Here is a 12,763-nt window from a genome sequence, read left to right as displayed (position 1 = left end):
CATTCCACAGAGATATAAACCCCATCTTCCTCGTTTCCAACAAACCTCACAACCTCATAACCATAATACAACAATATGATTTATTTATTTGTCGTGTCAGAACAACCAGTCTAACAGAACAAAGCAAACAAACAGAAAAATACACAACTTGTGAGTTTGGTAGCTGGTTAAATGTCCTTTGACCAGTTTCTGGCCCCTTGGAGTGCCTCTGGTGTTGCCGCAAGAAGGTCCTCCATTGTGCATGTGGCAGGGCTCAGGTTGCATTGCAGCAGGTGGTCAGTGGTTTGCTCCTCTCCACACTCGCATGTCGTGGATTCGACTTTGTAGCCCCATTTCTGAAGGTTGGCTCTGCATCTCATGGTGCCAGAGCGCAGTCTGTTCAGCGCCTTCCAGGTCGCCCAGTCTTCTGTGTGCCCAGGAGGGAGTCTCTCATTTGGTATCAGCAATTGGTTGAGGTGCTGGGTTTGAGCCTGCCACTTTTGGACTCTTGCTTGCTGAGGTGTTCCAGCGAGTGTCTCTGTAGATCTTAGAAAACTATGTCTAGATTTAAGTCGTTGACGTGCTGGCTGATACCCAAATAGGGGATGAGCTGGAGATGTCTCTGCCTTGGTCCTTTCACTATTGGCTGCCACTTCCCGGCGGATGTCAGGTGGTGCAATACTGGCTAAGCAGTGTAATTTCTCCAGTGGTGTGGGGCGCAGACACCCCGTGATAATGCGGCATGTCTCATTAAGAGCCACATCCACTGTTTTAGCGTGGTGAGATGTGCTCCACACTGGGCATGCATACTCAGCAGCAGAGTAGCATAGCGCAAGGGCAGATGTCTTCACTGTGTCTGGTTGTGAACCCCAGGTTGTGCCAGTCAGCTTTCGTATGATATTGTTTCTAGCACCCACCTTTTGCTTGATGTTCAGGCAGTGCTTCTTGTAGGTCAGAGCACGGTCCAGAGTGACTCCTCCCATGTATTTGGGTGCGCTGCAATGCTCCAGTGGGATTCCTTCCCAGGTAATAATCCTCAGAGCTCGGGATGCTTGTCTGTTCTTGAGATGAAGGGCACATGTCTGTGTTTTAGATGGATTAGGGATCAGCTGGTTTTCCCTGAAATAGGCAGTAAGAGCACCTAGAGCTTCGGAGAGCTTCTGTTCTACCATCTCAAAGCTGTGTTGAGGCCTCGGCCTTTGTAAGCCGCATCGAGTCATGCGGGAGATGCTAGCGGGGTACAAATAAAGTTAATAATAATAATAATAATAATAATAATTTTCCTCGTTTCCAACAAACCTCACAACCTCATAACCATAATACAACAATATGATATAATAATGTAATAATAATATTATATTATAATAGAAATATTATATAATATATTATTATATGATATAATATTGCATACTAATATAATAATTGTTAATATTATATAATTTATCATAATTCTATATACAATTATTATAATATAGTATAATAATTTAAAAATAATAATATTACATATATATATAGTATAATAATATCATACTATAGTAATTATAACCATAATGTAATAATATAATATAGTATAATAATGTTAATATAATACATATTATTATATAGTGATATAATATAATATTGTATAATACTATAATAATTATTAATATTATATAATTTATTATAATTCTATATATAATTATTATAATATAGTATAATAATTTAAAAATAATAATGTCACATATATAAAGTATAATAATATCATACTATAGTAATTATAGCCATAATGTAATAATATAATATAGTATAATAATGTTAATATAATAATATAATATATATTATTATATGATATAATATAATATTGTATAATAATGTAATAATTGTTAATATTATATACTTTATTATAATTCTATAATTATTATAATATAGTATAATAATGTTAATATAATAATATAATATATATTATTATATAGTGATATAATATAATATTGTATAATAATATAATAATTGTTAATATTTTATAATTTATTATAACTCTATATATAATTATTATATGTATATTGATTTAATAATAATAATGTCATATATATAAAGTATAATATCATACTATAGTAATTATAACCATAATGTAATAATATAATATAGTATAATAATGTTAATATAATAATATAATATATATATTATATAGTGATGTAATATCATATTGTATAATAATATAATTGTTAATATTATATAATTTATTATAATTCTATATATAATTATTATAATATAGTATAATAATTTAAAAATAATAATGTCACATATATAAAGTGTAATAATATCATACTATAGTAATTATAATCATAATGTAATAATATAATAATATAGTATATTAATGTAGTAATGAGGATGCCTGCAGTACTATTTTTTTCCCTTTTTGGCCCAAGCGGGATTCGAACTCGCGACCTCCTGATTCATTTGCAACACCAGGCTTAGGCCCTAACTCCCGCCAGCCTCGTGGATGGAAGAAAACGTGGGCCAATCAAATGCCTCCTTATTTCCCTCTGCGGCGCTACTTTATTTCACCGTCCAATGGTAGCCCGAGCTTCCACTGACGTCACTTATCTCTATGGGACTCGTGGCAGAAAAGTCCCTCAGGAAGCGGGCCATGTGGCAGCGAGGAGGGAAAGTCCTGAAAGCAATTGAGCTTCACCAATCACAGCGTTAGATTCCCCTAGATCCCGCCTTCCAAAATGGACGCGGTATGCTCCCGCCTACTAAGGCCTAAGTATCAAATCAGCGCGCGGGACACCTTGAAAGACAGAGGACGTGAAGGCTGTGTCTGGCTAATGACGGTTGATGGACGCGGCTGTTGACCAATTGGCGTCCATTAGGCGCTAGCTAGAGGAGGGAACCAATCACAGCGGTGCAGCCAATCAAAGCGGTAGATATTTGACAGACGCGGCTCTTGCCCAATCGGCGGAGTGAAGGACTGCTTTGGCGGCCATTAGACGCCGTGATAGATAGAGGAGGAACCAATCACAGCGGTGCAGCCAATCAGAGCGGTGCAGATTTGATAAACGCGGCTCTTGCCCAATCGGCGGAGAGGAGGACTGCTTTGGCGGCCATTAGACGCTGTGATAGATAGAGGCGGGACCAATCACAGCGGTGCAGCCAATCACAGCGGTGTACATTTGATAGACGTGGCTCTTGCCCAATCGGTTGAGTGAAGGACTGCTTTGGCGGCCATTAGACGCCTTGATAGATAGAGGAGGAACCAATCACAGCGGTAGAGATTTGATAGACGTGGCTCTTGACCAATCGGTGGAGTGAAGGATGTCTTTGGCGGCTATTAGACGCTGTGTTAGATAGAGGCGGAACCAATCACAGCAATGCAGCCAATCAAAGCGGTAGAGATTTGATAGACGCGGCTGTTGCCCAATCGGCGGAGTGGAGGACGGCTTTGGCGGCCATTAGACGCCGTGATAGATAGAGGCGGAACCAATCACAGCGGTGCAGCCAATCAAAGCGGTAGAGATTTGATAGACGCGGCTGTTGCCCAATCGGCGGAGTGGAGGCGTGCTTTGGCGGCCATTAGGCGGGCAGGGCTACCTTGAGAGATAGAGGAGGAAACCAATCAGAGTGGTGGAGGTTTGATAGACGCGGCTCTTGCCCAATCGGAGTGAAGGACTGTATTGGCGGCCATTAGACGCCTTGTTAGTTAGAGGAGGAACCAATCACAGCCGTGCAGCCAATGACAGCGGAAGAGATTTGATAGACGTGGCTCTTGCCCAATCGGCGGAGTGAAGAACGGCTCAGGCGGCCATTAGGCGCGCAAAAGTACCTTGATAGATAGAGGAGGGAACCAATCTCAGCGGTGCAGCCAATCACAGCGGTGCGAACTTGATAGACGCGGCTCTTGCCCAATCGGTGGAGTGAAGGATGTCTTTGGCGACCATTAGGCGCACAAAAGTACCTTGATAGATAGAGGAGGGACCCAATCTCAGCGGTGCAGCCAATCAAAGCTTTAGAGATTTGACAGACTCGGTTCTTGCCCAATCGGCGCAGTGACGGACGGCTGCCTCAGCCAATCGGCGCGCGCGGTCTTTGTGAGGCGAGCCTTTGGCGTGGAAGCTTCGCGAACGGGCCTGGGACGCCATTAAGCGCCGTCGATGGCGACCGGAGCGAACGCGACGCCTCTGGGGAAGCTCCATCCGCCGCCGCCGCCGCCTCCTCCGCCGGGGAAAGCCGGCTACCCGCTCCCTCCGCCGGGCCTCGTGATGCAGGGGCCTCCTCCTCCTCCGCCGCCCGCGCAGGCCCAGCCCCAGCCGGCCATCCCCAGCCTCATGGCGGCCGCCGCGGCCTTCCCTTTCGCCGCGCTCCCGCCGCCGCCTCCTCCGCCGCCTCCACCACCTCCTCCTCCGCCTCAGCAACCCCAGCCTCCGCCTCAGCAACCTCCACCTCCTCCGCCGCCTCAGCAAGGGCAGCAGGCGCCTCAGCAGGCCCAGTACGCCCAGTACCGCTTCCCCTCGCCTCCCCCGCCGCCTCAGGCCGCGCTAGGCCTCGAGCAGCAGCAACAGCAGGCTCAGGCCGTGGCGGCCCAGCAGCACCTCCACCTCCACCTCCAGCAGCAGCAGGACGAGGGCGGCCAGGCCGGGAGCCAAGGCAAGTCCGCCTATCTCGCGCTCAGCCCAAGTATGTACCGTGGCTGCTTTGCCTTCCTCTGGGTAGGCCGGGCAAGGGACACCCCGCTTGGGTTGGACTCCTCGCAGCCTCAGGCCCCTTCCTTAAGCAACTGAGGGGAGAAAAGAAGGGGCCTGAGGACAATTGGCACACAAGAATTTATTTATTTACTTCATTTACTTTGTTTGTATACAGCTCTTCTCAGCCCTTCGGCGACTCAGAGCGGTTAACAACAAACAACAGCAAAAATTCAAGGCTAGCATCATACAAACCATTTAAAAACAATTAACACAATGGGTTGTTGTAGGCTTTTTCGGGCTGTATGGCCATGGTCTAGAGCAGTGGTTCTCAACCTGGGGTCCCCAGATGTTTTTGGCCTACAACTCCCAGAAATCCCAGTCAGTTTACCAGCTGTTAGGATTTCTGGGAGTTGTAGGCCAAAAACATCTCAGGACCCCAGGTTGAGAACCACTGGTCTAGAGGCATTCTCTCCTGACGTTTCGCCTGCATCTCTGTATATATATATATATATATATATATATATATATACATATCTATATCTAGAATGACTGGGGTGGGGCAAAGGACTCTTCTCTGCTGGAGCTAGGTGTGAATGTATTGTTATTATTATTATTATTATTTGATGCACTTATTGACCGCCATTCTCAGCCCATAAGGGCGACTCATGGCGGTGTACAGTACACATAAAAGACAATTACAAAAAGCCAGTTTCGACAACATATAGACTATACAACAACTACAAACTACACTAAAAATCCGCTTCGTCTCTTAGTGGAATCATAGCCAGTCTCATTCCAGTTCCGTTCCAGTTCTCATAACCGTATTATTAGCACTTAATTAAATGCCCTCTCGAAAAGCCATGTCTTAAGGCTTTTTCGAAAGGACATGAGGGAAGGCGCCTGTCTGATGTGTGCAGGGAGAGTGTTCCACAGCCGGGGGGCCACCACCGAGAAGGCCCTCTCCCTCGTCCCCGCCAGCCGTGCCTGTGAGGCAGGCGGGACCGAGAGAAGGGCCTCCCCAGACGATCTCAAGGTCCTCGTGGGCTCGTAGGCTTTCATGGCCTCCACCTCCAGCAGCAGCAGCAGGACGAGGGCGGGCAGGCCGGGAGCCAAGGCAAGTCCGCCTATCTCGCGCTCAGCCCAAGTATGTACCGTGGCTGCTTTGCCTTCCTCTGGGTAGGCCGGGCAGGGGACACCCCGCTTGGGTTGGATTCCTAACAGCCTCAGGACCCTTCCTTAAGCAGGTGAGGGGGAAAGGAAGGGGCCTCAGGCCAGTGGGCCCACAATAATAATAATAATAATAATAATAATAATAATAATAACTTTTTTATCGTGTCATCAGCAGCCATACCATTGTGTTACAATTCTAACGGAACAAAACAAACACACAGATTAAAAAGAAAAAAAACACACACAGATTTTGCAAATTTGGTATTCGGTTAAATGTCCTTTGACCAGTATCTGGCCCCTTGGAGTGCCTCTGGGGTTGCCGCAAGAAGGTCCTCCATTGTGCATGTGGCAGGGCTCAGGGTGCATTGCAGCAGGTGGTCAGTGGTTTGCTCTTCTCCACACTCACATGCCGAGGATTCCACCCTGTAGTCCCATTTCTTGAGGTTGGCTCTGCATCTCGTGGTGCCAGAGCGCAGTCTGTTCAGCACCTTCCAAGTCGCCCCGTCTTCTGTGTGCCCAGGGGGGAGTCTCTCATCTGGTATCACCCACGGATTGAGGTGCTGGGTTTGAGCCTTTCACTTTTGGACTCTTGCTTGCTGAGGTGTTCCAGCCAGTGTCTCTGTAGATCTTAGAAAACTATTTCTAGATTTAAGTTCTTGACGTGCTGGCTGATACCCAAACAGAGGATGAGCTGGAGATGCCCCTGCCTTGGTCCTTTCACTATTGGCTGCTACTTCCCGGCGGATGTCAGGTTAATGTAATACAAAATAATAATAACAGAATAAAACAATGGAAATGTAATAATAGAGTAAAATAATGGAAATGTAATAATAACAATAAATAGAGTAAAATAATAGTAAGTAAGCTTTATTATGGTTGATGACCAGATCATAATGTAATAAAATAATAGAGTAAAATAATGTAAATGCAATAATACTAATAATAATAATAGAGTAAAATAATAAATCTAATAATAGTAGAGTAAAAGAATAAATGTAATAACAATAATAAATAGAGAAAAATAATAAATGTAATAAAATAATAATAGAGTAAAATAATGTGAATGTAATAATAGAGTAAGATAATAAATGTAATAAAAATAATACTAATAACAGAGTAAAATAATAAATAACTTTGATTCTAGTATAAGCCGAGGGGAGCTTTTTCAGCCTAAAAAAGGGACTGCAAAACTAGGCTTATACTCGAGTATATACAGTTAGTTGTCTGGGTTTTTGAAGTTTGGTAACAGTATTATGTGGATGACACCTGACGTTATTCCTTTTTTCCTCCCTTGGTTTTGTGAAATAGTTTTCCAGATCACATGTGGTAGCTTGTTAATGGAGAATTGGGGTAGAATGTGTTTGAGTGAGTATAAAAAGAGTTTATGATGGGAAAACTAATTTTGACGAGACACAAACATAGCCTGAATCTTGCCTGCATGGGACTGGTATTATAATTAGGTATAATGTGTTTGCAGATTATCCTAATAAAAAAAGAAAGAGGAGCAGATGGAACCAGGACACCATGGACCAGAAGACTGTCATCCCTGGCATGCCCACAGTCATCCCTCCTGGGCTTACCCGTGAACAAGAGAGAGCTTATATAGGTAAATACTTGTTCTGTTCTTTCATGTTTTCGTGCCAGTACCGATCCAGAAAGTGTTTTTAGCTGTGGTGTGCATTCAAGATTTTCAGTGTTTGCTTTCAAAGGCTTGGGTTATGGTGGTCTTGTTTTCATTACCATATGTATATATAATATAGACTCTTTTCTCAGTGAATAATTGTGTTCCATCCCACCCCTCTGTCGCGTTTGATTGAAACAGTGTCCTCCACAGGCATATTAGAAACTGAAGTCCTTAGAAAGGGTGGGAGATTTAACATTTTCTGATATTTAGTCAATTGGCCATGGAAACTAATCATCCAGATCTCTTATAAGCATCACAGACTTCTTGCTAGTGGAGAACACTAAGAGTCCTCTTTGAAGCTATATTGTTTGGAAGCAAGCACCTCTTTCACACTGGAATATTGTAATCTAACCATGGTTCCCTTCTCACCTTTTGTACCTTACTATGCTAATTATGCAAAGTTAACGTTGAGCCTTCAAGATAGTGAAGATTGTTTGTACCACTTAGCAGAAGGGAACGTTTCTTAACCTCTGGGTTGCGTGTTTATTTTGTGGGGTTTTTTAATATCATGAAATACTTGGGGATTGGGTTGTATTAGCATGGTGGGAGCGATATTCATTTGCTGGGAAAGGAATTTGGGAATACCGCTTGATTCTGAGAAGATTGAGAAGTGTTACATACTATTATCCTGCATTTGGGAATGAACAGAAATTGTATTTGCAATAGAATGCAAAGTGTGTATGTGTATTTGTGTGAAATCCTCCTAGGACGCTCTGATGTTTCATTATCAGCTGCAAATGTCCCTTATGGTCTGTTCATCTCACTGATGTTACAAAAGAAGACAATTACTCCTTTCTTGTGCATAAATCACTTGAGAAGTTTGATATGTAACCTTCAACTGTTCAGAGTTAATACTGAGAGCTACTTTTCTGCTCTAAAGCCTCATGAACTGGCTTACTTTCAAAATTAACAAAATAGGTTTTTTTACAGTGCAGAATAGTCTGCCTCAGTGTCAGGCAAAGTTTCAGTATAGGAAAACTGGAAGGCACATTGGAAAAGCTGATCTTGTTATGTTATGCTCTGCACTTCATTCCACAAGAGGTAGTTTTCCTTACTGTCAACATAGGGTTGGTTTTGTTCAGCTTTTACCTGGCCATGAGTCTTAAGCCTTTGCAGAAAACAGCTATTTTGATATATTTCATTGATAGAAGCTGGGTAATGGAGCTAATGGGGCACCAAAATAATTGGCTTGAAAAAAGTATATTGAAGAAACAGTTCCTAATGTCGAATCATTGGAATTATGAATACATTTCTGTAATTATTTAAATAAATCTGATTATACCTGTTGATCAGTTTTATCAGAACCATGTCTACAAATCACTGTATATACTCGAATATAAGCCTAGTTTTTCAGCCCCTTTTTAAGGCTGAAAAAGTTCCCCGCTGCTTATACTTGAGCCAAGGTTATTTATTATTAGTATTATTTTTATTACGTTTATTTACTGTATTTATTATTACATTTACATTATATTATTATATTATTATTATTTTTATTACATTTACTTACTTGATTTATTATTACATTTACATTATTTTACTCTTATTATTTTTATTACATTTATTTACTCTATTTATTCTTACGTTTACATTATTTTACCCTATTATTTTATTACATTTATTTACTTTATTATTATAGTTACATTATTTTTACATTTATTATTTCCCCTATTTATTATTATTATTGTTATTATTACATTTCCATTATTTTTACATGTATTATTTTACTCTATTATTACATTTACATTATTTTACTCTATTATTTTATTACATTTATTTACTCTATTATTACATTTACATTATAATACATTTCCCCTATTTATTATTGCTATTATTACATTTCCATTATTTTACTCTATTATTATTTTATTATTTTACTCTCTTTATCATTACTGGAAGAATAGGTAAGCACATTTACATAGAAGGAAGTTAAAATGGTGGTTTAATCGGAGTTGGACAGTCTTATCTTAAATTACAGTTTTAAGTAAATATTTTATTTATTTATTCATTCATTTATTTATTTAGAACTTTTATATACCGGTCTTCTTGACTTCCAGAGAGGGACTCAGGCCGGTTTACAACAAAGATTCATAAACAATAGTTTAAAACATCACATCCCAATATTCCAAAACTTTTAGCCTACTGATGCCTCAATTAATGTAATTTTATTGGTATCTATTTTTATTTTGAAGTTGACTCGCAGCTGCTGCATTTCCCACCCTCTGCTTATAGTCGAGTCAATACGTTTTCCCAGTTTTTTGTGGTAAAATTAGGTACCCCGGCTTATCTTCGGATTGGCTTGTATTCAAGTATATACGGTAATAGATTTGGGTCAGAATTCTCATTCTGTGCAAAGATACGAGTGCTTCACTTGCTGTACTAACTGGTGTTGCAACCCACAGCTGAACGGGATAAATAGCGAAAGGGTAGAGGTATGACACACAGAGTACCAAAGGACTCCATAGCAAAAGTGCATGCATATCGTAATTGGGATTTGTGAAAGAGGGACTACCAAATACATCTGAAAATAGTTATGAACATTAAGATAAACGATCTTAATCCCAGCAAATAATTGATCTGCTGAAATATTTCAAAATACAGAATAGTATTGGAAAGAATAGAGTCAATCCCGACCATACAACATTGTCCAATTCTCTAGAACGTCAATGAATAATCACGTGTTTTGAGATTTTGAACCAATGTGGATGTGCGTTGATGCAATGCCTGAAAACGATCAATGGTGTGAATATTTGTTTAGAAATCCATTAGTTCGATCAGTCTGTTTGGTGTAAAACGTTAAAACACATTAATGAAATGTATTGTCTGTTTGAGATATTTAGAATACTCTGTCCCTGAGAAATACTGTTTTTCAGTTTTGTAAGATTCTGTCTTGTCAAACTGAGAAACTAATGCTTTTTTTTTGTATTGTTAACATTTACAGTCCCACTTCTAAAATCTTGAATGCAGCCTGTGAAATGGGAAATAAATCAGTTTAAAGCAAGTAAAGAAAACAGTGCAGGATGCTCAGGCTATATCTTCTGATCAAAACATGCTATATGAATCCCTGAGCTTTATTTGAGGTTTCAAAGTGTTCCTCAAGCTCCCTAAATTCCAACTTGGAGGCCCACTTTCTGGTTTTCTTTGACCATACATTGGGCATTCTGCCTCTTCCCTGGTCCCTCAAAGAAGCTGGAAAAGTGCAGTGAAGGCGCTGTGGTTTTGTACTGTCTTTTTTTTCAAAAGACAAGGCCCAGTTTCATGTCTCAGCCTTGCTACACTTCATTCACCGCTGCCTGGCCTCCCTCACAGCACTGTCGTTCTGTGAGGGTTTCATTAAAAGGCCTCTCAGATGCCTAAATATAATACTATGTGGACTTGTGTGATCCAGTCGGGTTAGGTTTTTGATCAAGCAGAAGTGATACTGGTTTCTTGTACTTCTTGTTTATTTATTTATTATTGATGTACTGTATTTGTATACCACCTTTCTCAGCCAGTCGGTGACTCAAGGCGGTTTCCAACAAATCAGTATACATAAAAACGTAATATAAATTAAAACAGTATAAAACACCACAAGAGCAATAAAACAACATCATTAGCATCTCATTATTATCAAGCTTAGTCCAGTTCCATTGTCAAGTCATTCGATTTCCTATATTAGCTACTCTGCATTTGTAAACGCTTGCTCGAACAGCCATGTTTTTACTTGCCTCTGAAACGTTAAGAGTGAGGGAGCAGATCTGATCTCCTGTATCAACAACCATATCGAATTTGGTTGGCATACCCGATCTCATTAGCCAAGGAGCCACCACTGAGAAGGCCCTGTCTCTCGTCCCCGCCAAACGTACTCGTGATGAAGGCGGGACCGAGAGCAGGGCCTCCCCAGACGATCTTAAAGTCCTCAGTGAAATGGAGAGAACTTTCCTCCTTTTCTTGCATAAGGAAGGCATTTCTCTTCATTGAACTTTGAATCACACAGAACTGTGAATGGTCTTTTATGTGGAATAAGTGACCTCTTCCCCAAGTTAATGGAGAGAAGTAGGGTACTGGAGATGCATGATACTATCCAAATGTATTCTCCCCTGTGAACCATCAAGGGCGTTAAGATCTTCCGGAGAGGCTCTGCTCTTGGTCCCACCACCTTCGCAAGCACGCTTGGTGGGAACGCGAGACAGGGCTTTCTCTGTGGTGGCCCCTCGGCTATGGAACTCTTTCCCAAACGAGATTAGATCTGCCCCCTCCCTCTTGTCCTTCAGGAGGCTAGTGAAATCCTGGTTATGGAATGAAGCATTCCCAGAATAATGGCTGAGACTATTTACAGACCAAAGTGAGTGACCACATATGCGGACTGAGTTGAACATCGTTTTACCTTGGCAGTTTGGTATATATGTATTTTATCTATATGTATTTTAATCTTGTATTTTTGTATGATGTTTTAACTTGTATTAGTAGCATTGAATCCTTGCTGTAAGCCGGTCTGTGTCCCTCTACGGAGGTGAGAAGATCGGGATATAAAAGTTTTAAATAAATAAATAAAAATAAATACTTGCCCAAGTGAATAGATTTATCAGGACCCAGCTTCCTTCCTATATTTTATGCATGGTTAATCTTTCATGAATATGGAAGTGGGTGTACCTTTGCTCCAAGTGATTTGGGTTGTCACCCGCAAACCATATTCTCCAGAGTGGCCTGCCAGATGTCCGTGGGACTTGGAACAAAAGCCGCCTCTGGGCAAGGGGCTTAAGGCCTGCATCCCAAACCAGCTGCTGTTCTGTGCCCAATGCTCTCCGCTAGCTAATTATCTTGAACTCATTGGATGAACTAGAGTCAAAATGTTATATTTTGAGTTTAAAAACCAACGGCTAATGCTTGACATCTGTTAGTACTGCATTTGGGAATACTGGGTGTGTATGCATAATTGAATAGAAGACATAAAGGTTTTGCATAATGATATATTTTAGCAAAGGGTCACATTATATACGTAGAAGTGTGCTCTGTTAGTTAACAAAGAATGCGAACTCCTGCTAAACTGGTATGAAATGTGTTTCAAAATTGGGCCTGTACAGCCTTGATATTGCAACGAAATCAAAGTCAGTGGTGTCCTCTCTTCCTATAGAAAGTCAGATGGTTACCTTTCAATGTCCTGACAGCCAGCCTCCCTTAACACTCCTATGAATGTTTTGCTTACTGATCAATAACTATTTTTGAAGACTTGCTAGAGTTAAGGAGGGTCTTTTCTGGATTCCTGTTGAATGCATTTGACTGACATAACGTT

The 12,763-nt window shown here is 41.0% G+C and overlaps 1 protein-coding gene across 6 annotated transcripts in view; it reads left to right on the top strand.

Moving 5' to 3' along the window:
- The first annotated feature begins 4,040 nt into the window (after nucleotides 1-4,040).
- The window catches only part of SF1 (splicing factor 1), a 33,062-nt gene continuing 24,339 nt past the window's right edge, over nucleotides 4,041-12,763 (top strand). For 3 of the 6 annotated variants that reach the window (XM_060758334.2, XM_067472531.1, XM_067472530.1), the window contains exons 1-2: nucleotides 4,041-4,602; nucleotides 7,288-7,416. In XM_060758334.2, the coding sequence (XP_060614317.2) occupies nucleotides 4,110-4,602; nucleotides 7,288-7,416 (622 nt within the window). In that variant the 5' untranslated portion in view covers nucleotides 4,041-4,109. Of the gene's footprint in view, nucleotides 4,603-5,707; nucleotides 5,785-7,287; nucleotides 7,417-12,763 lie in introns of those variants that run through there. The other 3 variants (XM_067472532.1, XM_067472534.1, XM_067472533.1) reach the window with 3 other exon arrangements.

This window comes from Anolis sagrei, chromosome 12, assembly GCF_037176765.1.
Source record: "Anolis sagrei isolate rAnoSag1 chromosome 12, rAnoSag1.mat, whole genome shotgun sequence".
Classification (NCBI taxonomy): Eukaryota; Metazoa; Chordata; class Lepidosauria; order Squamata; family Dactyloidae; genus Anolis; species Anolis sagrei.
This window is presented reverse-complemented; position numbering and strand designations above follow the sequence as displayed.